At 46.1% G+C, this 25,752-nt stretch overlaps 2 protein-coding genes and 1 pseudogene across 9 annotated transcripts in view; 1 reads left to right on the forward strand and 2 right to left on the reverse strand.

The window, feature by feature from the left end:
- Window positions 1-673: 673 nt before the first annotated feature.
- Tardbp (TAR DNA binding protein) lies at window positions 674-9,218 on the reverse strand. Of its 8 annotated transcripts, XR_007977144.1 has the most exons (8): window positions 9,101-9,218; window positions 7,750-8,001; window positions 5,718-5,881; window positions 4,647-4,787; window positions 3,134-3,304; window positions 2,590-2,734; window positions 1,512-1,651; window positions 674-792 (listed from the first exon to the last, which is right to left on the reverse strand). XR_007977144.1 is itself a non-coding variant. In XM_052178160.1 (7 exons), the coding sequence occupies exons 2-7, from the start codon at window positions 7,985-7,987 to the stop codon at window positions 1,596-1,598; spliced, it is 888 nt and encodes a 295-aa protein (XP_052034120.1). In that variant the 5' UTR covers window positions 7,988-8,001; window positions 9,101-9,218; the 3' UTR covers window positions 813-1,595. The 8 variants fall into 8 exon arrangements, 7 of the variants coding, with proteins under 7 accessions (XP_052034120.1, XP_052034123.1, XP_052034119.1 ...); XM_052178160.1 differs by lacking the exon at window positions 674-792 and having other exon boundaries at window positions 813-1,651; window positions 2,617-2,734; XM_052178163.1 differs by lacking the exon at window positions 674-792 and having other exon boundaries at window positions 813-1,770; window positions 2,617-2,734.
- LOC127680441 (peptidyl-prolyl cis-trans isomerase NIMA-interacting 4-like) lies at window positions 9,104-14,156 on the reverse strand (annotated as a pseudogene).
- Window positions 14,157-22,005: 7,849 nt separating this feature from the next.
- The window catches only part of C3H1orf127 (chromosome 3 C1orf127 homolog), a 27,923-nt gene continuing 24,176 nt past the window's right edge, over window positions 22,006-25,752 (forward strand). The window contains exon 1 of the mRNA XM_052175755.1: window positions 22,006-22,031. Coding sequence (XP_052031715.1) covers window positions 22,006-22,031 — 26 coding nt within the window. The remainder of the gene's footprint in view (window positions 22,032-25,752) is intronic.

Here is a 25,752-nt window from a genome sequence, read left to right on the forward strand (position 1 = left end):
AAACTGTCACATTCTTCCAGTTAGAAAAGGAGCCCCTCGGTTCTCAGTAGTTACAGGAAAGTACAATAATCAATGTATTATTGCTTTTACATTAACAATGCATTGACAGTCTAATCTGATTTTGTGAGCATATTTATTCATCACTACATAACCCCCACATTCAGGAGGGCAAAAGCCTACCTCACTTAAGACTGCCACAGATAAGACAACCCACCCTACTAGTTCTTAAAGCTATCAGGCTTCTTAATGGATTCAGGCACATGGTTCCTTGGTTTCTTCTACTTCATCCCTATTGCAATTAATTCCACTTTTCAAATCCCAAACAGAAAGGTGCTTATCCCTTCTTTTCCACCGATATGCTCTGCTACAAAGCATTTTAAAACAGCTGTTTTGACCCCTCTCCCAAATATTTTTAGAAGGCATGATTCCCCACTGAAGACCTACACAGCCATGTAAACAGAAAAGCACTCAAGTGCACTGAGGCACTAGAACAGGCTGGAGGGTAACTGCTTACCATTTTAGGTGCGGTCACCCAGACTTAAGAAAAACTAGATTAAAAACAAAATAACCCAAAGAAAAACTTTCACTTTGGACAATGCAAGAACAAATAGCAATTAAGTCTGGGTATCAGGTGTCAATGCATGACAGGTGATGAATCCATTTGACTTGAGACAACTTTTCAAATAAGTTTATTTGAAGCAAAATAATCTACTGCCAAGAAACTTTATGAAAGTTCCATCTCAAAAGGGTCAAAAAGGGGAATTAACTGCTATGAATTCTTTGCATTCAGGGCTGCAAAACAAAGACACATATTATTTAAATCAGTTTTATTTAAGAATTTCCAACAATGACAACTCTTATAAAAAGCATCCAGGCACAGGACACAGAACTGCAGCAAACAGCATTCTTATGAAGAGCTAACAGACATGAGAACTTCCACCCTTCTTTGAGACACCTGAGCTCACTGGTGAACTCTGCTTCCAAGTTCTCTTGCAAAGCACACCACAAGCTCAGGCCATGTTCGCAGCCCATCAGCTCCAGTTCACGTTCCCACACTTCCAGATCAGTAACAGAGGAGAGCACACACCATACAGCATTCACAGCAGTTGACAGAGGGGAGGGATGTACAAGTATTTCACTTAACACATTCAACTAATGCGGGTTGCCTAAGAACAAAACTCAAAGTCTTCCAACAGATGTGGATGTCCTTTGATGTGAAACATTCGTACGTTATTTGCTATCATTGCTCTCTGCACACTCTCACCAAAGCCACAGGATTGAGCGACACATCTCTCCAAGTTAAAAAATATCCATTTTCCACCACCAAGTCTCTGCACGCGCTCTCTCCTTTTCTCGCTCATACTAGCCTTTCATGCCTCGGCACCACCATCAATCCCACACAAGGTTTCAAAAGTTCAAACAGCCTTCTGGTTCCATATCACAGCCTTGCGTTCATAGCGTTGATACGACTCCATGAAATAAAGAGTAGCGGATAAAAATGGAACACCCACCGTCAAAGACGCAGCCTGTGCAGCGTGATGACGAATTCTTGGATGAGAAAGCATGTGGACAGAAGTATTCCTATGGCAGAGTATTTACAGCACTACTTTCAATGAAGTGCTTCTTCCATAAACATTTGAAATGAGATGAACTGCAGAGATTAAATGAGGGCTTCATATTGTACTTTCGTATATGAAGGAAGACAAGTGTTAAAACAAAACCAAAAGAACCAAACACCATGACATCATGATCTCCCAAATGGAGATTTTCCTAAGGAAAAAATTCATAGGGTGGGATTCAAATTAAAATAAGGAGAAAAGAATGTAGTTCTAACCAATGGTTTCTACTCTGAACATGCAAAGAATTCATTAACAATTCCAATGATAGAATATTACAGAGAAACCTTCTGAGATCAATTGTAGTGTTGGTTTACCAATTAGGCAAACAGCAGTTCACTTTCACCCACTCAGTATTTTAACCCTTTATATAACAAAACTTATAAAATTCATTTAGCTTTCCCCTCTTTTTTCTAAAGAAAAATGTCAAAAATACTGCTGAATATACTCCACACTGAACAAACCAATCTGAAAATTTTAGTACATATGTATTTTACAATATACTTACCATGAGTTTAGAAAAATTTGAATCCCACCATTCTAAATCTACCTAACCGACCAACCACCCTACCAACCACCCTCACCGCCTACATTCCCCAGCCAGAGGATTTAGAATCCATGCTTGAGCCAAAGCCTCCATTAAAACCACTTCCTGATCCTGCATTTGATGCTGACCCCCAACCAAGGGGGGCACCAGAATTAGAACCGCTGTAGGAATTATTTCCAGAACCAAACGCCTGATTTGGTTCTCTCTGCATGCTGCCCTGGCTCTGCTGATTCCCAGATGGGCCTGACTGGTTCTGCTGACTGGCTAACATGCCCATCATACCCCAACTGCTCTGCAGCGCTGCCTGAGCCGCAGCCATCATCGCTGGGTTAATGCTAAAAGCACCAAAGTTCATCCCTCCACCCATATTACCACCCTGGTTATTTCCCAAACCAGCTCCACCCCCTCTACTGTTACCAAACCCACCCTGATTCCCAAAGCCACCTGGATTACCACCAAATCTTCCACTTCTTTCTAACTGTCTATTGCTATTGTGCTTAGGTTCAGCATTGGATATATGCACGCTGATTCCTTTAATGATCAAATCCTCTCCACAAAGAGACTGGGCAACCTATAAGAAACAAGGATGTAAATGATGATTAGATTACAACACCAAGACAGCAATAAAACCCAGATCTAGTATAACCCAACTAAGTAGGAGGAAAAATAGGCAATTAATTTCACTTCAACCCAATCAGCAGTCTTTAGCTATGGTAATGTTAACAGCAGTATTTGTAACTTAAAGAGGTATGTAACAGCCCTAAAGTCCAAATAATAAAAAACACCTGAAGGGCATCTTGCAATTATCTAAATCCCCGCAAAGAGGGAAGGGTGGCAACCAGCTGGACAAGTCCCTTATCATTTTCATTGCGGAGACTGAGCTCAGCTCCTGGTGTGTCATGCAGGGCACATACAGTAACACTGAACCAGATACATTCCCAGCCCTGGAACAAGTTAACAAGGAAAATACCTTATCATCTGCAAAGGTAACAAAGGCAAAAGCTCTGAATGGTTTGGGAATGAAGACATCTACCACTTCTCCATACTGACAGAAAAATTGCTGAAGCTCTTCGGCAGTCATGTCCTCTGTACAACGCCCGACAAACACCTTTCTGCTTCTCAAAGGCTCATCTGGGCTTTGCTGGTTAAAAGGAACAGGAAAAGTAGCAAACACATCACTATCAATGCACACTTTAAATCCCTTCCTACCTTGCGTGTTTTTGTTTCTAAAGGTGAGGTGCTACTGTGTGTACTGTGTGTCACTGCCTGTCCCCCAAACCCCACACCATCCTGAGATTAAAAGGGTATACCACAAGACTGGTTTCTTGAAATTAAAAAAAAAAAAAAAAAAAGCGTTTGCCTTCATGCACCTATCTGCACCAAGTGCAGGCCTGGTGCCTTCTAAGGTTAGAAGAGACAGTAACCCAGAACTGTAGTCACACCATGTAGTGTGCTGCTACGTGGATGTTGAAAATGGTATCATCAATCCTCTCCAAGAGCAACAAATACTATTTGCCAGCCAGATTCATTTCCTTGGGAATTTCAAAGAAAGGCTGTTACCTACCCCCGATGGTCTTAAACTTGATATCCTCCCACGTTGGAGAATTACAGGACTGTAACATCATCATGCCCAGTGTTAACTTGTTTTGTACACTGAAAGTCCATTTATACAGAAGCACAGAGGCTGCTGCCATCAGTCATCCCCCACCTTCCTTTTGGAAGCTAGATTTCTCACTGAACCTTGTAATTTGGCTAGACTGGTGGCCAGTAAAGCTCCAAAGATTTACCTGCCTCCTGCTCTCCAGGGGCTGGGATTACAAGTTACACGCTACCACACCCAACTTTAAAAAAAAAAAAAAAAAAAAAAAAAAAAAAAAAAAAACATGGATCTGCTCACGTGTGGGAGCTCGTACTTTAAATCCCAACACTTGGAAGGTAGAGGCAGGAGAGTTGAGGCTAGTTTGATCTACACAGTGAGTTCCAGGACAACCAGGGATATAGAGCGAAACATGTAACAATATAAAAATATGTGTTCTGGCCGAGCGGTGGTGGCGCATTCCTGTAATCCCAGCACTCTGGGAGGCAGAGGGAGGCTCATTTCTGAGTTCGAGGCCAGCCTGGTCTACAGTGGGCTTTGAATCTGTAGTGACATCCCTCCTGCTGAGATTATAGGTATGCTCCACCCATCCGTGCCTAACTAAAAAGATTAGCTGTTTAAAAAAAAAAAAATGTGTTCTGGGATCAAGTGCAGGCCCTCATAATGGAGATAAGCACTTTACTCAGTCCAAGTAGTTTTATCAAAGTGTACGCTGATGCAAAACACAACATTCCAAGTAAGACTTACTTGGTTGCTTGGAATAACTTTGGACTGGGGATGTAGCTAAGCGTTCAAGGCTTACCCAGCAAAGCTTCAGGACAGCTGGGCTACAGAGAAACAACTCAAAACAAAACAAAAAACACAAACAAAAAGCAGAGCAAACTACCTTAGAGTTGGGAAGTTTACAGTCACACCATCGCCCATCTATCATATGTCGTTGTGACATTACTTTTACTTGAGTTTCATATTCCGTAAACCGAACAAAGCCAAACCCTTTCGAGTGACCAGTTTTAAGATCTTTCTTGACCTAAGAAGAAACAATTGGAAAAAATCTTAACATACATGCAGCAAATCAGAGTTGTCTGGGGAAAAAAAAATCTGAATGGCTCAACTGAATGTAGTGACTTAGCTACTAGTAAACTTAATCAAGTTAGTTCAAGGTAAAAAAAAAATGAGCACAAATGGTTACAACTTAACTTGGGGAAAGAAAAATTTTCCATTACTATATATCTAATATGACCTACTTCCTTTTAAAGCAGAGGTTCTCAACGTTCCTAATGCTGCAATCCTTTAATCCAGTTCTTCCTGTTGTAGTAACCTCTAACCATAAAATTCTTTTCATTGTAATTTATAATTGTAATTTTGATACTGTCCAGAAATGTAATGCAAACATCTGACATTCAACTGTGAAAGAGTTGTTTGAAAACCACTGCTTTAATCCTTCATGGAACAGGACTTGACAATAGATAGCATACACACAAAACCAAATTGTATTTTCAATACCCCTACCTATCAACACTGCACAAGAAACATTAAAAAGTCAAAAAAAAAATAAATAAATGAAATAAAATAAAAAATAAATTAAAAATGGCAGAACACATGGGGGCTATAGATGGCTCAGTGGTTAAGAGCACTGAATTATTCTTCCAGGACTCATGTTCAATTCCCAGCACCCACATGGCAACTCACAACTGTCTCGAACGCCCAAGATCTGACATCCTCATCCAGACATATACACAGGTAAACCACCAATGCACATTCATTCCTGGGTAATGTACAGTTGTTTATGAGGGTGAGAGAAGACTCAGACATTAGGAGCAATATTTTTGGTCCCCAGCACCCACATGGTGTTACAAAACTTGAAGCTCTTGACCTACAAGGACACACGTGCTACACAGGACAAAAGCAGAGCATGTGTACAACAGAACAAAACCCCGTAAAGCAGAATCAAGTTTACCTGGACCATAAGGACCTCTCCAAAGGTACTGAAATAGTCTTTAAGATCCTGCTCTGTTGTTTTCCAGGGCAGACCCAACACTATGAGGTCAGACGTTTTCTGGACTGCTCTTTTCACTTTCACTGCCGAGGAAGCATCTGTCTCATCCATCTTCCTTTTGTTATCTAAACAAAGCACAGCACAAACATAATAAAGTGTGTTCAGCAAGTCTTTTAAAATACTGTAACTACGTCTACAGAGACAGGTGAGTCTGAGTCCAAGCCCAACCCTGTCTATGGAAAGGAGTTGTAGGACAGCACAGCAACACAAAGAAGCCCTGTCTCAACAACCAAAAAGGCACACTTCCATTTGGCACATCAAGGCCAACTAGACCCTGCCTCAAGACCAGGAGGTAGGTAATGAGGCAGTCAATCACTGATTTTGAGACCAACCTGGTTTAAAATTTCACAGAAAAAATCCTGTCTCAAAAAGACAAAAATAAAACCAAACCCATGGATGTCCCACCTTCTACTTCCTGCCTCAGCTACAGGCCAATCAGCTTAATTGACAGGTGTTTCATCCATACAGCACACAAGAGATTTTTCTCTATAAAGCAATGGACAACTGAATTCTAACCGGCGGCCTCTATTCATTTCAACATAGCACCTCACTTTACAGGCACCAAAGTTCAACACCCCCACCCAACACCAGTGTCCTTTAAATTCAGAATAAACACCGAGTTACAAAGCCAATGACTTAAGAACTTGCAAAGTGCAAAAAAAGTTTTTCCCAACCTAAAAAAAGATCCTATCTTTAAATACTTTAAATACTCCTGAATTTCTTAGAAATTCCTTAGTCTCTGTATATCGACCAACCCCACCCCCCATTTCTGAGATCCACTTGCCTCAGCTGCCTTGAATGCTGGAATCAAATTGTATGCCACCAGACCCAGATTTCTCATACTTTTGTTTTTTTGAGACAGGGTTTCTCTGTGTAGTCCTGGCTGTCCTGGAACTCACTCTGTAGACCAGGCTGGCCTCAAACTCAGAAATCTGCCTGCCTCTGCCTTCCCAAATGCTGGGATTAAAGGTGTGCGCCACCACCGCCCAGCTCTCACACTTTCAAGAACATCAATAGACAGGGGAAAAAAATCTCAACACTAAGTGTGTTTACCATGTCTTTGACACGTTCTATTGTGTGGCCCTTGACAGAGGCAGAGCATTTCTTTTTGAGGAAAAAAAAAAAGAGACAGATTAAGTAAGAACACTGGAGTTTACTAACATCTGTTGGGCAGGTCGGGTGGTGGCGCATGACTTTAGCCCCAGCATTTGGGAAGGCAGAGGCAGGGGGATTTCGGAGTTTCAGGCTAGCCTGGTCTACAGAGTGAATTCCAGGACAGCCAGGGCTACACAAGAGAAACCCTGTCTCAAAAAAACAACCCCCCCCATAAACCATTAACACACAAAATATAAATCTTTAGTAAGACACACAAAACATAAACCTTAAAATGATGAGACAGAGATGATGTTGAGCGTGGAGGCAACGCTGGGCAGCAGGGGCACACATCTTTAACCCCAGCACTTGGTAGACCTGAGTACAAGGTCAACCTCAGCCATGGAGTGAGTTTTAAGACTAAGAAACCATTTCAAAAAACCATAAAGACTGCAAGGAAAATGGCTAAGCCAAATTCTTTAAAAAAAATAAATAAATAAAAATATATATCTTTAAGGCATCTAGTTTTAACCACTTAAAATTGGCAATGACTGTTCTGCTGGCTTAGCATTTAAATACATGCTCCTCAAAAAAGAACCCCACTTTTCAATGTTCCTGTATTCAGACTGCTGACTGGACAGAGGAGTCTAAATCCAAGCCAAGCTTATGGAAGAGGGAGGGCCCTAGTCTCATTCCTGCAGAAGTCAACCCCAGGGCTGGAGCGCAACAATAGACTGTTCTCCCAACAAACACAAAGCCCTGGATATTACAGCCTCACTTAGGATGGTATCCAAGTCTAATCACAGCAGCAATACGGCAAATCCAAAATAATTTAACAAACCTTTGGGATAGTTGACAACATACACCAGATTGCCCCAGCCAGCATCTGGGGCATGCAGAATTCCTTCCACCAGTCGGACGCCTCTCATACACTGAGACACTGGATTCCGGTATCGCAGGCCACATGCCCCCGGAAACTGGGCTGTAACTGTGGACAGCAACACTGTCCCATCGTCTTCTGATGGTATTTCAATGGGTTCATCGTTCTCATCTTCTGTTACCCGAATATATTCAGACATCTTTGCTTAAATCTCTTAAAGGAAAAAGGAAGCGATCAAGAAAATCAGAGTTATCGTTTTATAAATACCTACTTCACACCACTATATTTTTCCCACTTCCTGAAAAAATTCTTGCCACCTAAAATGCCTCCTTTGTCATCCTGATTTCACCCCGGAAAGGGGGATGGGGAGTCGAGGAAAGGGTGTTTTCTAAAATGTGATTTTTGCCGGAGCACAGTAACCTACGCCTTTAATCTCAGCACTCTTGATTGAGGCAGGCAGATCTTTTTGAATTCCAGACTGGCCGGGTCGAGAGAGAAAGCCTGGGTGTGTGGATGCTCTGCCGGCCACAGTTCCCCTATTTTCTCAGGCCTTACAAAAAGCTTCCAGTGCTAAAATTGCAACAGTGTTACCACGCGGCCTGCGGACCACAAAGCCAGACAAAAACAAGAACTAAGTATCCCGATTTTTTTTTTCTTGCAAACACTGTTCTTACCCAGGGCACATAGGTTACAGGCTACACTATTTTGTAACCATTCTGGGCTGATTTATTCTAAAGCCTGAGAGCCTCCATCGGGCTCAGCACGTGCTTTACATGGAAGAAATTAGCAATGGCATTGGAATCTGATAAAATCCTGACTGTGCTGGCGGGGCACGAAAACCGACATCAGAACAGAGGCTCTGCAGTTCTGTGCCTCATTTTTGGAAAGGTCTGGCTAAACTTGAGCGTCGAGGGAGCAACGACGGATACTCCGGAGGTAGGCCGCCACTTCCCAGAAGGCCATGCGCGACAACGTTGATTTTCTTCCCCCCCTTTCAGCTCGGCCCGGGGTGGGGCCGCGAGCGTACAAGCCCCACGGTGACAACGGTTACTCTCAAATCAGAGAACCTAGGGGGACTAGTACTGCTAGAGCCCCGGGGCCGCGACAAACTTCCGCCCGCGGCTTCACAGCCCAGCAGGCCCAGCAGGCCCGGCGTCCCGCTCCGGCTGCCGCCCGCGCTAGGCCCTAACGACGCGGTGGCGCGAGGCCAACTAGGCCCCGCTCCATAGCTCCCTTCCCGCGGCGCAGATCGCCTTAGGCCTCCCCGAAGCAACATCCGAAGCACGCGAGCCGTCCCCGGCGACCAACTCACCCACTAGGTCGCTGCTTGGAAGCGCAAGGAAGGGAACGGAGACGGGAAGGAATCCGACAACAGCCGAGCTACCGCTTCGTGCCCACAAAATGGCGCTAGGGCCGCCTCCCGCCCTCGCCCGCCTTCGGCCTCGCCCACCCGCTTCCGGTCAGAAGGGGAGCTCCCGGAGAGAAGCCATAGACGCTCTCTCCTCGAAGCGGTTCGGATACTAGTGGGCTCTTCGGCGCATGGGAAAATGTAGAGGAATACAGGAATGAGAATGGCTGGGTCTGAGAAGGCGAAGATGAAGGACGGTGTGGCCACTTGGGCTTTTGATTCCCCCTACGTAGCGTGGCGGATGGCTTCGCCCGACCAACTGCCGGCCCTCGTCGAGGAGCTCGCGCGCGCCGAAACTGCGCGAGACTAGCGGAGGCCGGGACCGGAGCGGGCGGGGCGGGGTGGGGCGGGGCTAGGAGGGAAGGGGCGGAGCCTCCGGGCCCACTGGGCGCGTAAAGGCTGGGGGCGGGGGGGGGGGGGGTTGGGGGGGGTTGGAGGGGCGATCCCTGGGTTCCTAGTCTAAGGGCTAATTCTAAATGTCTTCTGCCTTTGCTCGTTAATTTCCAACGTGGAGACATTAACTTTGATCTACAAAATGGTCCCTGTTCTAAGTACTACTTTGTGTCAAGTACGTTTTGGCACACTCTGGTTCCAGGGTGGGGTAAAACCCCAGAATCTTGGAAATGGCCAGACGTGTTCTACCTTAGCCATCAAATACTGTTTTAGAGACAGGGATCTCAAAGTCACTGTGTGACCCAGGCTGTCCTTTAACTCATCACGGCTCCCTGCCCCCATCTTTGGTCTCCCAAGTGTTGATGTTGCCCTAGCAGTCTATGTGATCGACAGTCTTAGTACTCTCTCCTCTTTCAATAGGTGAAGAAACTGAGGCACAGAGTTAAGTATCTTCTTGCATGAAATCACAAGAGAAAGAGGGCCCACTAGGATCTGAATTCTACAGCAAAAAACAAAATGCTTGGAAGTCTCAGTACTTCAGTTCCAGTTGAGGAGTCCTAGTATTCCTTTGTAAAGGCTGAAGGCCAGCTCTTACCACCAAGCCTCAGCTGTAGACTTTTTCCTCAGGATTGAAACATCTTGGTGTATCAGGTTCAAAGCTTAGCCACAAAGATTTACACAGTTGCTTTATTTACTGAAACTGGGTCTTGCTGCACAGAACAGGCTGGCCTTGAGCTTGCAGTGACCCTGATGTCTTCTCACTTTATTTTTTTATTTATTTTTTTTTTTTGAGACAGGGTTTCTCTGTGTAGCCCTTGCTGTCCTGGAACTCACTCTGTAGACCAGGCTGGCCTCGAACTCAGAAATCCACCTGCCTCTGCCTCCCAAGTGCTGGGATTAAAGGCGTGCGCCACCACGCCCGGGCTGTCTTCTCTCTTTTTAAATGAACTAATTTCTTCCTCATTGCTACTTTGTAAGAAAATGGCATTGGAAGAACAGAGATTAATGTCTAGCCCTGAACTTCTGTTATAGCCCAGGCTGGCCAGGAACTCCTCCTGCCTCAAACATCTGAGTACTTGGATGGATTATAGGCATGAGTCCTTCTACCCAGTGTTATTTTTTTTTTTTTTTTTTTTTTGGTTTTGGATCTTTTTAAAAAAAACAAAAACAAAAACCAAACAAACAAAAACCAGGATCTCTGCTTAGTCTTTGGCTGGCCTAGACCTTGCTGTGTAGACCAGGCTGGCCTCAGATTTACAATGTCTTTCCTGCATCTGCCACTCCAGTGCTGGGACTGCGGGTGTGAGTCACCAAAATGGTTTTTCCATTTGTCTTTTAAGACAGGGTTTCACAGAACAGAGACGGGGCCTTGACCTCCTCACTGTCCAGCCCCACCTCCCAGGTGTTGGGATCACAGGCCTGTGCCACCATGCCTGGGAAACTCAAGAACTTTAACAATAGTTTAGAACAATGATTACATTTTTGATTTATTTTGTGTTCATGCCTCTGTGCATGAACAAAACAAACCTGCTCTGTGCACCTTTCCCTGCTGAGCCATGTAGCCAGCACCAACTCCCCCCCCCCTTTTTTTTTAGACTGGGTCTCACTGTATATTCCAGGTTGGCCTTCAAATCACAATCTTCCCCTAGGCAGAGTGTCGGGACTAGAGATGAGTATGATCACACCTCCCCTTGAACTCACAGTGCTCTCCCTGCCTCTGCTTCCCAAGTGCTGGGATGGAAGGTGTATCCACAGATGCCTCCACATCTGGCTAGACCTTATTTATTTATTTGTTTGTTTGTTTGTTTGTTTTCCATTTCTGAGACAGAGTCTCATGTGGCTCCCGCTGGTCTCCAACTCACTGCACAGCCTGTGCTGGCCTTCGCTGTTGTCTGTCTCCTAGCGTACTGGTGTTAGAGGTGTGAGGCAACACACCTGTGGGCGATTATTATAGGTTTTAAGGTTTTTTCTTCAATTACCATGTGTGGGTGTTTTGCCTGCATGTATGTCTGTGCACTGTGGCACGCCTGGTGCTAACAGAGCCCAGGGGAGGATTTTGGGAACTGGAGTCATACATGCTTGTGACCGCCATGTAGATGCTGGGAATTGGACCCCAGTCTTGTGGAAAGGGTAGCCAATACTCCTAACCACTGAGCCCTCTCTCTTTCATTTGCTTTTTAAGAAAGGGTCTTTATTCCTTAGTCTTGGTTGGCTAGAAACTTCAGCCGCCCTCATTTATCCGCCCTTGAAGCATTTAGATTACACCTAGTCAGAATTATTTGTTTGTTGAGACAGGGCTTTGGCCTTCTGGTTTCCTGGCCTCACCTGACAATTGCTGTTACAGCCTCCATAGCAAGCTTTCTAAAAGGCAGAATTTGTGGGGCCTGTGCTGAGGTTAAACTCCTGGTCATTCACTGCCTCACCCTGCAGAATCTCAGCATGCTAGTGTGCCTGTGCCCAGATAACACATGAGACCCGCCCTTGCCAAGAATCCTGCCCTATGTAGCTCAGACTATCCCTGAACTCATAAGCCGGCTCTGCGGCTCTGCCGTGTCGGGTTATAGGCACGCCCAGCTGGCTGCTGCTTCTGAGGTCTCAGCTTTGTGGCACGACCCACATCTGGGGTGAGTTTGAGTTTCTCAGGATGTAAGATTATACATCCTTGGCAAGAAGACCACTGACGACATGTGTTCTCATGTAGAAGACCATGAGGACATGTGTTCTCATGTAGAAGACCATGAGGACATGTGTCTGTGTATTTGTTGATATGTTGACTGTGTCTCAGAGCCATCTCCCTCTATACAGTTGCCATTTTGGTTTTTTGGAAATAATTTCCTGACTTAAGAGCTTTAGGTCTACTAATGAGTCTTGCCTTGATTGGTGGCACACACCTTTAATTCCAGCACTTGGGAGGCAGAGGCAGGCGAATTTCTGAGTTCGAGGCCAGCCTGGTTTACAGAGTTCCAGGACAGCCAGGGCTACACGGAGAAACCCTCTCATGAAAAACAACAAAACAAAACAAAACAAACAAAAATCAAAATAGTGGGGCTGGAGAGACAGCTCTACTGCTTAGAGAATTGTCTACTGCTCTTGCAGTGGACCCCGGGTTCGATTCCTGAGTCCACCCACATCTGGCTTCCCCCAGCCGCCTGTACCTCCCAACGCCAGGCGATCTGAGACCCTTTTCTCACTACCCCAGGCATCTGCACTTAATGTGCACAAACCCACACTCCAACACACACGTAACAAAAATAACCCCTTTTTTAAAATTGAGGGTTTTTTTTTATTAGATATATTCTTTATTTACATTTCAAATGTTGTCCCCTTTCCCAGCCCCCCCCCCCAAATCCTCCAACCTCTCCCCCCTCCCCCTGCTCACCAACCCACCCACTCCGTCTTCCCTGTCCTGGCATTCCCCTATACTGGGGCATCCAGCCTTCTCAGGACCACGGGCCTCTCCTCCCTTTGACAAAAATAACTCTTAAACAAAACAAATCCAGACAAAAAGAACACTTGAAGTAACAATCCAGTGCATACCAGTCTAGCTGCCGCTCCTTTGTAACTTGTAGGGGGCAGGGGTGTTGTTTGTGCTCAGGGATAGGGGAATCTGGAATCTTAAGCACACAAGACAAGAATTCCAACTCTTCTGAGCAGGTAACCTGTTACCTGCCCGGAAGGCTGGGAGTGGACAGCTTTCCAGACTGGTAACCTTTGAGACCTGTGAGACCATGTCAGACCCTTCCCCCAGTCCTCCAAGAGCTTGTTTCTCTCAGTTTATCTATAAAACCTATTTTTTGGAAGGTGTCAAAGGTGTACTTTTCAAAGAGCTTTGATGTAGTCGCCTCTGAGCTTTCTTTTGTTTAACTTTGTTCCTCAAAGAGACGTATGTAGACTTTGTTGGGTACTTGGGATAAAGTTCCTTGTCACCAGAAAAGTTTTCACCAAATTGTGATGTGTGTAAATGTTAGCATTCTGTCTAAGCTCCACCCCAGTTATCTGGCAACAGCCAGGTATGCTCCTCCCACAGTTACCTGGCAACAGGTAGGTAGCCCTGACCCACTATAAAAGGGGCTGCTTGCCCTTCCTCCCCCTCCCTCTCCTGCTCTCCCCTTCTCCCTTCCCTTCCCCACATGCTCATGGCCACGGCCGGCCAGCCTCTACTTGTCTCTCTTTTTTTTTCAGTCTTTCCTGTGATTTTATTTTTCTCCCTTCAACCATAATTATATGATATCCAAATTTTGTCTTAACTGGCAGGTCTGTAAGCGCAGGCTTATGCATCCCACTGACAGGCACAGCAAACGCTGCTTCTTGAATGGCCCCACCGTGGGTGCTCTGGCCGTCCACCCCAAGCCCTTGTCCGGCTTTACTGTCACTTAATCCCATCGCAGACTTTAACTTTTCCATGGCTTCCATGATTTTCCCATGTTTTTCACATAGAATGTGTGTCTGACCTTTCCTGCATGGCCGCCACCTTTAGGACCCCGAAACTTCTTGTCAGCACTGTCACTCCAGAGGCTGCACCTCCTTTCCCTCCTTTTCCAGAGCCACTTTTCCCCTTGGCCAGCATCTCTTAATCTTGCAGTTGAACTCTCGGACAACTGTTCCTGTGCTCCAGCCTCTTCTTCTCTTCTCTTCTCTTCTCTTCTCTCTTCTCTTCTCTTCTCTTCTCTTCTCTTCTCTTCTCTTCTCTTCTCTTCTCTTCTCTTCTCTTCTCTTCTCTTCTCTTCTCTTCTCCTCTCCTCTCCTCTCCTCTCTCTCTCTCTCTCTCTCTCTCTCTCTCTCTCTCTCTCTCTCTGCCTTTCTCTTCCTCTGCTACCCACTCAACTCCCCTCCCCATGCCCTGAAAAATTCTGTTTTATACTATACTGATGTGTGGCTGGTCCCTCAGGGGAAGGAATGCCTCTGCCTCAGCATGGCCAGGCCGAGACACCCCCTTCCCCCACACCTCACCACCCCCCATAGAACGCGTCTTACATCTCTATCTTTTTATACACACATCAGTAAATATCCCTGTACTGGCTGGTTTTGTGTGTCAACTTGACACAGGTTGCAGTTATCACAGAGAAAGGAGCTTCAGTTGGGGAAGTACCTCCATGACATACAGCCTTGGGGCATTTTCTCAATTGGTGGGAAGGCCCCTTGTGGGTGGTGCCATCTCTGGGCTGGTAGTTCTGGGTTCTATAAGAGAGCAGGCTGAGCAAGCCAGGGGAAGCAAGCCAGTAAGAAACATCCCTCCATGGCCTCTGCATCAGCTCCTGCTTCCTGACCTGCTTGAGTTCCAGTCCTGACTTCCTTTTGTGATGAACAGCAATGCAGAAGTGTAAGCTGAATAAACCCTTTTCTCCCCAACTTGCTTTCTGGTCATGATATTTGTGCAGGAATAGAAACCCTGACTAAAACAATTTGGTACCAGCATAGTAGGGTATTCCTGTGACAACCTGACCATGTTTTGGGGAGGATTGTGGAAGGACTTTGGAACTTTGAGCTAGAAAAGCTGTGGAAAGTTCTGTAGGAGCTTTGAAGACAATGTTACAAACAGTGCAGAAGATGGAGGCCTGGCTTGTGAAATTTCAGAGGGAAGATTAAAGACTCTTAAAGGGGCCAGGTTTTGATTGTGAAGACTCTGTGGTTTTGGTTAGCTGGGGCTGAAGAATCAGCTGTGAGTAACAAGATACCAGAACCACTAAAGCAAACCTTTGTGTTACTAGGATTATTGATGCTGGTTAGCTGGAGCTAAGAAAGCGGTGATTAAGAAGAGACCGGCATCACTGCGGTGAAATCTTCTGGGAAGTGTTTTCTGAGAGCACAGAGGCTGTGTTCCAGAGATAGCCACAGTTGTGTTGTGGCTGGACTTGGTACTGTGTAAGAGTCACCCAGATGGTACTGGTTTTGAAGGCATGAAGGGGTCATGAAGAGCAGCTGAGGCTCTTGGCACAGTGAGAGGCCACAGAAGGCCATTGGTGAAGGTGCAGCCTCAGTTGCAATTGATGGCCCAGGACTTGAAGGGGTCATGCATAGGAGCAGATGCTTATCTCCATGAAGAGAGCCTATGAGAGGCTATTGGTGAAGCCTAATTACAGTGGAAGATAGCAGCGTTTTGGAGATGCCAGTACCATGTGATGACCACCAAGAACAGCAGCAGCAGTGGAGTACAGGCAGCTGGAGCCTAGAAGACAAGCTGTGTGCTACAAAGGGCAGAGCTGGAGAAGTGACCCAAGCCCTTGGAGGAACCCGGAAGATCATGAGTTGGATCCCAGACATTGAACCATTGGAGTTTGAGTTTTGCTTTTGGTTGTGACTGTGCCCTGATATGTTTCCCTTTTGAAGGAAGAAAGTATTTTAGTGGAGCCCACAGTTGAGAGACTTTGAATTTTAAAAAGACTTTGAATTTTAAAGATATTGGACATTTTGAAGTGATTGAACTTTTAATGTGTAAAGACTGTGGGACTTTTAAAGTAATTTAGATCTTGGGGATGAATAAGAAAGTAAGGGTTGAGGATTAATTGTGATGTGTTTGTGTGTCAAGTTGACAAGGGGTCAATTGTACTGGCTGGTTTTGTGTGTCAACTTGACACAGGCTGGAGTTATCACAGAGAAAGGAGCTTCAGTTGGGGAAATGCCTCCATGAGATCCAACTGTGAGGCATTTTCTCAATTAGTGATCAAGGGGGAGGGACCCTTGTTGGTGGTGCCATCTCTGGGCTGGTATTCTTGGGCTCTATAAGAGAGCAGGCTGAGCAAGCCAGGGGAAGCAAGCCAGTAAGGAACATCCCTCCGTGGCCTCTGCATCAGCTCCTGCTTCCAACCCTGCTTGAGTTCCAGTCCTGACTTCCTTTTGTGATGAACAGCAATGCAGAAGTGTAAACTGAATAACCCTTTCCTCCCCAACTTGCTTTCTGGTCATGATGTTTGTGCAGGAATAGAAACCCTGACTAAGACAATCCCTAAATAAACCACCCAGGGTCAGACTCTCTAAGTCTGAACCAATAACTGTCCACTGCCGGGCGGTGGTGGCGCATGCCTGTAATCCCAGCACTCTGGGAGGCAGAGGCAGGCAGATTTCTGAGTTCGAGGCCAGCCTGGTCTACAGAGTGAGTTCCAAAAAAAAACAATAAATAAATAAATAAATAAATAAATAAATAAATAAATAACTGTCCACTGAGCCCTGTTGAACCACACTACCTTCTTATCTCTCTCTGATCATCTCCGTTGGCTGCAGAGGCTGCGCAGAACCCTGTAGTAGCGGCTGATGTTTTGTAATAACCTGCTTAGGAATGTGTATAGCCAGCTTGTGCTCACTCCCTCTCCCCAACCCAGCCACTTGAAAGTAAGCTGTCCATCTTGCAACCTTCAGTCTGCCTGCCCCACGAGGACGGTCTGGAGCCTGAGCAGGAGATGGGCGTGGTGGTACAGGCTGTAATCACAGCTACTTGGAAGGCTGGGGCAGTGAAGTAGAGAAGGCAGGAAAGATAAACTATCTGGTACCTTCTTACTGATTTAGAGATTCAGGTAAAGCACCTGGAACAGAATGACCTGGAGAAATAGCTGAAGCAATAGGTCGTTGCCCTTAGCAACCTGACCACAAATTGTCAACTTACAATCTGTCAAGTGTAGCACATGCCTTTGAAAACCAAAAGCCCCTAAGCTAACTGCAAGTTTGTTTCCGTTCCCCTGGCTTGCTCACCCCACCTTGTGGTTTTAGAATATAAAATGAAGCCTTTCTGCAGTTACCCAGCCACAGCACATTGGCGACACCTCCGCTCTTGCTTTTTTCTTCTTCTCCTCCTCCTCTGTTTTTTTTTTACGTGCCTGTTTGTTATATATTTTAATTTATTCTCTTGTTACTTACATCCTAACCCCCTTCTCCTCCACCACCCCCTATTGTTTTTTGTTTGTTTTGTTTTTTGAGACAGGGTTTCAGTAAGTAGCCTTGTAGATTTACAAAGTCATTTTTGTAGGGGCTGGAGAGATGGTTTAGTGGAAAAGCACCTGCTGTTCTTCCAGAAAACAGAAATTTGGTTCCCAGCACCCACATAAGGATGGTTGGCTCATAGCCACCTGTAATTCCAGCTCCAGGGGAATCTGACATTACACATATATAAAAATAGAATGAATCTAAAAAAATAAAATTCTGAGCCAGGCAGTGGTGGTGCATGCACACCTTTAATCCCCGCACTCAAGAGGCAGAGGCAGGAGCTTTGAGTTTGAGGCCAGCCTGTTCTATAGAGTGAGTTCCAGGACAGCCAGGGCTACACAGAGTAGCCCTGTCTCAAAAAACCAAAAGGAAAAAATACGTAATTCATGTATGCATGTGTGTGTGTATACATATATATAACATTTTTGCAAGAAAAATTACATATATATAATTTTGGCAAGCAAGCCATGCAAACACTAATAACAAAATCCCGAATCAAACTAGGCTGGCCTCAATTTGCAGTGATCCCCCTGCCTCAGCCTCCCAGGCATCGGCTTTACAGGCATATGTACCGTGCCCCTCTTCAAAATTCCTTTTGTAAAATGATATTGTATTTACATATAACCTATGCAAATGCCCTCATATACTTTAAACTGGCTCTGCATTCCTTACAATGCCTAATAAAATGTAAATGCTATGTAAATAGTTGTTGTATTGAGTTATTTAGGGGATGATGACAAGGAAAATTTATGTACATATTTAATGCATGATTTTTCCCCCTACTTTTAAAAAACAGATTTATTTACTTCCTTGTGTATGCATGTCTAAGTGTGAGTATGTGTGTATGGGGCATGTATGTGCACACGAAAGCCAGAAGACTGCATCTCACACTGTCTGCCATCACTCTGTGCCTGGACTCCCCCCACCCCCACCCCCCACCCCCGAATCTGGGACTTTTTTTTTCTAGGCTAGCAGCCAGAGCGCCATAGCCCTCAGTTGCTGCCCCCTTAGAGCTGTAAGGCCGCCCTACTATGTGGGTCTTGGGTTCCATGCTGTTTCCTCACATTGCACAGCAAATGCTCTTAACTGCTGAGCTATTTCTCTAGTACACCCCCACCACCACCACCACCACCACCACACCCCCACACCCCCACCCCCGCCCCCTTTTCTTTTTTGAGACAGAGTCTTGCTACTTTAGTCTGGGCTGGCCTTACACTCACTGTGATGGTAGCTCACATGTCAAACACGCAGCAGCCTTCCTGCTGTAGTTTCTGTAGTGCTGAAATTATAGATCTACAGAATTTCAATCCATTCGTTGTTGTTGTTTGTGAGATGGGTCTGATGTGGCCTGGAGTCGCCCCGAGCTCCTTATGTAGCTGAAGATAATCTTGGAATTCTAACCCTCTTTCCTCCACCTCCCAAGTGCTGGGAGTATAGGTATGGGCTACCATGCCTTGCTCTGACACACACACACACACACACACACACAATGCACACACACATACATATACATACACACATGCACACACACATACACGGTGGTGGCGCACACCTGTAATCCCAGCACTCTGGGAGGCAGAGGCAGGCAGATTTCTGAGTTCAAGGCCAGCCTGGTCTACAGAGTGAGTTCCAGGACAGCCCTGGCTAAACAGAGAAACCCTGTGTGTGGGGGGTGAGGAGTGCCAAAGGAGAGGCATTCAGATGCTCCTAAGTCAGGGAAGTGACAAACCTTTAAAGGAACAGAAATGCTAACTATCTGACTTGATGATTGCATACTGTATACATGTGTCACATTGTCACACTGTGCCCCATAACTATCTGTGGTTATAATGTGTCAGATTAGAAATTCAGGACTAGGGCTGGTGAGATGGCTCAGTGGTTAGGGTTAAGCACACTGACTGCTCTTCCAGAGGTCCTGAGTTCAGTTCCTAGCAACCACATGGTGGCTCACAACCTCTAGTGGTGTATCTGAAGGGAGGACAGTGTATTCATACACATAAAATAAATAAATCTTTAAAAAAGGAAGAAATTGGGCTGGGCCATGGTGGCGCATGCCTTTAATCCCAGCACTCTGGGAGGCAGAGGCAGGAGGATTTCTGAGTTTGAGGCCAGCCTGATCTACAGAGTGAGTTCCGGGACAGCCAGGGCTACACAGAGAAACCCTGTCTCAAAAAACCAAATCTAAAAAACCAAAAAAAAAAAAACAAAAAAGAAGAAATTGGAGACTGAAGATGCAGCCAAGGGGTGACAGTTTATGCTTAGCACTGTCTGAGGTCCCGTGTTTGAGTCTCAGCATCATAAATAAAGCTTTTGAGTTTTAGTCATTTATTAATTTTAATTTTAATGTGCATTGGTGTTTTGCCCGTATGTATATATGTGTGCGTGAGGGTGTCAAGTCATTTGGAGCTGGATTGCAGACAGTCATGAGCCACCACATAGATTCTGGGAATTGTACCCCGGGTCCTCTGGAAGGGTAGCCAGTCAGTATTAACCAGTGGGCCATCTTTCCAGCCCCACATTTTGTTTGCTTTTAATTATGCGTTTGTCTGAATGTGGGTATGTGTTCACAGAGATTAGTTAGAGGCAGTTATGAGCTGCCTGGTGTGGGTGCTAAGAACTGAACTCAGGTCCTCTAGAAGAGATGTATTCTGAACCACTGAGCCCTCTCTCCAACCCCAGGGATAGCAACAGTTTCATCAGAACACAGCAGGCTGTGTCCATCCACCCTTTGTTACATTTAATTCACAGTATCACATTTAACAGTCATAGTATCATCCTCAAAGCCCAAGTGTTTACTGTGTGTTCTTTACAGCAGTGTTTACCAACCTGGAATCCATTACTTCTAACTGCTCACAGCATTCAGTAGATGACCACCCTGAGTCACCTGCATCCTCTACTGATCCCCAGAGACCCAAGACTTCATAGAGGAGGGATGCTCCCTGGCCATCTGGGAGCTATGAGGCCCTTCACAGAGCCCTTCTTTGGCACAAGGGCCATCTTAGCCAAGAGTTGTGGTCCTGTGCCACACAGACCTCCCAGGCACCCGAATACTTGAGGCTGCTGCTTTCCCCCTCCGCCCCCCTTGCACAGCTCCTCAGCGCGCCTCCTCCCTCATTTCCACCTCCCTAATTTTTGCCATTCTGATGAATGTAAAATGCTCTCCCGTAATGTCACTTTGATTTGCATCTCTCTGAAATCTACAGAGGCGGAGTATTTCCAGAATCTGGGTTCTTAACTGTTAATTTGCTCCTTGAAATCAAACTAGTATATATTTTCTAAACAAGGTGGAAAGAAAGTTTTTTTTCCTTTCTTTTTTTTTTTTTCTTCTTGAGACAGGGTTTCTCTGTATAGCTCTGGCTGTCCTGGAACTCACTCTGTTGACCAGGCTGGCCCCAAACTCAGAAATCCGCCTGCCTCTGTCTCCCAAGTGCTGGGATTAAAGGTGTGCACCACCACCTCCCATACACATAAAAAAAAAAAAAAAAGCTGCGTACATCTCACTCTGCCTTTACAAGGTGGTGGTGAGAACTGACTTTTGAAATTGCCCTTTGACCTACACACCCATGCACATGGGCGGAAGGAGGGAAGGAGGGAAGGAGGGAAGGAGGGAAGTGGTGGTGGTACACACCTTTAATCCCAGCCTCAGAGGCATAAAGACAATATTGTTTTTATTTCTTTATTATATGTAAGTACACTGTAGCTGTCTTCAGACACCCCAGAAGAGGGCATCAGATCTTGTTAGACATGGCTGTGAGCCACCATGTGGCTGCTGGGTTTTGAACTCATGACCTTTGGAAGAGCAGTCAGTGCCCTTAACCACTGAGCCATCTCTCCAGCCCCATAAATACAATACAATCGGAAGATGACTACGCATGCTGGTTGATGTCTGCGATCCCCGCTCATGGGCGCCTGAGGCAGGAGCACCGCTTTGTTCCTTGACCCTGTTGTATATAAAAGTGTATAAACCCCTGATGACTCCTAAATAAGCTCTGTGACCTACATATGCACACACACGCTCACACGCACATGTGCACACACACACACACACACACATAAACACAAATGCACATGGACACTAAATAGATGCAGTTATGCTCGTATGTATCTTGGTTTGAAGACATGGTTTCTGTGTAGCCCTGCTCCGTTCCTGCCTCCAGGTTCCTGCCTGTTCTGACTGCCTTCCTTCAGTGATGGACTCTAATGTAAGATGTAATAAACCCTTTCCCTCCCAAGTTGCTTTTGGTCAGGGCGTTTGATATAGCAACGGAACAACAGCACCCCCCCCCCCCTTTTGAGGTCTCAAAGGAATAAAGTAATTAAGGTCACCCCAGGGGGCACAAAGCAGTGGAGAGGTGTTAACACATCTGTGCATCCTAGCACCCGCCTGGCACCTGAGTGACTCTTGGCAACCAGGGGAAGGGGGCAGGCTGGCCCTTTTCTTCTGACCTGGGAGTACCACTAGATTAACTTCTCCAGCGGAGGAGAGAGCCACCCAGCTGAGGATGTGGGGCTCTGTGGCAGGTGTCTGGTAAGTGCCTTACCCAGGCCTTCCAAGAGGGTCTTATTTGGTCTTCGTGGGAACTGAGAGACCAGGGGAGCCCTGAGCTTCCCTTATGCCTTTTGGAGCAGAAACCAATGTTTCCTTTTAAAATCCAGGATTCTAAAATTCCTCTCTAAAATTCATGTCTAGAGAGGAGGAGGCAGTGGGTGAACTCCCCGTCAGGTCTGTGGCTGCTTGGTCCACAGGGATGAAAAGAAGGCACCAGACAGAACCCAGTTTTCAGGGGCATGGTCTGGCCCGAGTCACTCCCGCTTTGCCCAGGCCCCACAGCATCCTTCGCGGCCTGTAGCACTTGTCTAGCATGCTCAAGACCGGGAGGGTTCAACCTCTCTTGGAAAACAGAACAAACCCACCGAGGGAAGGAAGGGGTGGGGTGGGGTCTCCGAGGCCAGCCCCCTCGGAGGCTGTAACAGCCGGCAGTAGGCTCTGGTTTCCTTACTGCAGGCCTTCCGAGCGCCTTGTGACAGTTTTAGATCTGTGGATAATGAGGGTGATGGAGAAGCTGGGCGGGGTGGGCCAGCCGGACGAGGTCAGGGTTCTCGCAAGTGCTCAGCCTGGGGCTCCGCCTTAGGACGCGCAGGGAAGGATCAGGTCTAGCCCCAGGCTGGGAGGGGAAGTTCAGGAGCTGTAAAAGCCAAGCCGGAATCTCAGTCCTAGGAGGAGCTGGAGGAGGGGGGGGGGGGGAGAGAAGGAGGAGGAGGAGGAGGGAAAGAGAGAGAGAGAGACAGAGACAGAGACAGAGACAGAGACAGACAGATAGACAGACAGACAGACAGACAGACAGAGAGGAGACTGAGGGGCGCAAGTTGCCCCTGGCTCTAGCAGAGCACAGAAGGGCAGAGGGCCGCAGCGCAGCGACCGCAGCAGCTCGTTTCTCCTTTGCCGAGTCTCTTGGCCTCTAGCAGCAGATTCACCTGCCCACGGGGAATCTTCAACTGCCGCCAATATCCGCTTTGCTAACTAATCGTATGGCGACAGTGCTGCCCCCTGCTGGGAGCCAGGGGGACTCCAGCCAGTTTCGCACCTTGCGGAGGCTGCAGAACCTGGGACAGGGATGAAGTCACCAGGTTGTTTTTAGAGAGAGGGGCTCACTCCCGCTTGCTTGTCGTTTGAGATAGGGTCTCGGTATATAGCTCAGGCTGGCCTCGAGCTCCGGATGCCCGTGCTTCTGTGTCCAGAGTGCTGAGATTGCAGGCCTGGGCCGCCACGCCTGACTTTATTCTGCGTTTCGGATGCAGTGCGTAGGTGGAGAGTAGGCAGTTGAGTATGGCGAGCTGCAGACCTGGCTCAGAAGACAGGCTAGGGAAAGTGTCTCGGCCAGCGGTTCTCAACCTGCGGTTGGGGGTTGAACACCGACCTTTTCATAGGTGTTACCTAAGATCATCGGAAAACAGGTATTTCCATTCATAACACTACCAAAGTCACAGGCATGAAGTATCAAGGAAAATAACTTGCCGGGCAGTGGTGGCACAAGCCTTAATCCCAGCACTGGGGGAAGCAGAGACAGGTGGATTTCTGAGTTTAAGGCCAGCCTGGTCTACAGAGTGAGTTCCAGTGCTGCCCCCTGCTGGGAGCCAGGGGGACTCCAGCCAGTTTCGCACTTTGCGGAGGCTGCAGAACCTGGGACAGGGATGATGTCACCAGGTTGTTTTTAGAGAGAGGGGCTCACAGAGAAACACTGTTGTTGAAAAACCAAATGATGATGATAATGATAATTTTATGGTGGGGTCACCACAACACGAGGACTGAATTAAAGGACTGAAGCATTAGGAAGGTTGAGACCCACTGGTCTCGGTACTTTTTTGCCAACTTATTCTGGAGGACTGAGGGCCTTGGCAGTTGATCGGATTGGCCTCTTAGCCTTGGCTTGCAACTCATTTGATATCCAGGACCTGGAGGGCCCAGGGAAGGTGGCCTTAGATGGAAGCTTGGTGTCCTTTCTTATCGTCCCTTTTTCTTAAGTAGTCATTTGTTTTTCATATTCATGAGTGTTTTGGCTGCATGTCTGTAAGGGCACCACGTGAGTGCCCAGCTCATGGGCAGCAGATGTCCCGGAATTGTCCCCATGAGGGCGGCCAGGAGCTGAACCCCGGTCCTTGGCAAGGGCAGCGCGTTCTCTCAACCACTGACCCAGCTCTTCAGGCCCTTGGTTTTGCTTTGGAGACAGAGGTTCTCCATGTCGTCCTGAGTGGTCCAAAGCTCAGATTCCTCCTACTTTAATCTTTAAAGTGCTGGGATTAGAGGTATATGCAGCTGTTCTTGGATGGATTACTTAAAATATAACTTCAAACATTTGTATATACGTGTGTATACTTCCACACACATGTAAGTAGGAATTTATATACATTAAATATGTATGTAAATATATGTATATAAATATTATATATGTATATAAACACACACACACACACACACACACACATATATATATATATATATATATGATCAAACCTGGAGCTTTGTATAGACCATGTAGCCACACACTGTACCACATGTTAAGTCCTCTACTTAAAAAAAAAAATTAAGTCAGGCTGGAAAGATGGCTCAGCGGTTAAGAGCACTGACTGCTCTCCGGAAGGTCCTGAGTTCAATTCGCAGCAACCACACGGTGACATGGTGGCTCACAACCATCTGTAATGGGATCCGATGCCCTCTTCTGGGGTGTCTGAAGACAGATACAGTGTACTCATGTACATAAAATAAATAATAAATCTTTAAAAAAACATGAGGCCTCTGGGAATGTAAGGAAGATGTGGACCGGCCTGAATGTGTGAGGTCCTATGATTTATTATTCAACACTGAAAGAACTAAATTGAAGTACGAACACATTTCGGAGATTTTTATTAAATGTTGTCTTGAGTTCAAAAGAGCAGAGCAGATACACACGCACGCGGTGCAGAAAGCTGAAATGCGTTCCTTAACGGATGTAAAACGAAACCACAGCCACAGCCAGCAACCAACCATTCTCTACCTGGCTATGACTTGCTTTTTAAAAAAGGAGATTGTCTCCTGTAGCCCAGGCTGTCCTTACACTTGCCGTGTAGAGGAGAATGCTTTTTAACTTCTGAGCCTGTTGCCACCACCTCCCAAGAGCTGGGATTTCAGGCTTTCGGGAGCGCATGCTTGGAGTTAGTGCAGGGATCGAGGCCAGGCTTCTACGCATGCATGCCAGTTAAGAGCTCTACCCACTGCCGGGCGTGGTGTCACACGCCTTTAATCCCAGCACTTGGGAGGCAGAGGCAGGTGGATTTCCGAGTTCGAGGCCAGCCTGGTCTACAGAGTGAGTTCCAGGACAGCCAGGGCTACACAGAGAAACCCTGTCTCGAAAAACCAAAAAAAAAAAAAAAAAAATAAAAAAATAAATAAATAAATAAATAAATAAATAAAATAAAATAAAATAAAATAAAATAAAATAAAAAATAAAAAAAAAGCTCTACCCACTGAGCTATAACCCCAACCCCCGATTCACATTTTTCTGCACAAAGAACAATTAAGAACAATTTTATTGGCACTCAGAGTTCTGAAGCTTCCAGTATTAGCTCACAGACAATGAAAAAGGCACAGACTCCATCCGCAGTGCACTAGAGAACATTCTGGGATTTTTTGTTTGTTTGTTTTTGTTTTTTTGTTTTTGTTTTTTCCAGAAGAAATTTAGTAACGTTATGGGTCCATTCAGGAGTCTTTCAAA

The sequence above is a fragment of the Apodemus sylvaticus genome, chromosome 3 (genome assembly GCF_947179515.1).
Source record: "Apodemus sylvaticus chromosome 3, mApoSyl1.1, whole genome shotgun sequence".
In the NCBI taxonomy this organism is placed as follows: Eukaryota; Metazoa; Chordata; class Mammalia; order Rodentia; family Muridae; genus Apodemus; species Apodemus sylvaticus.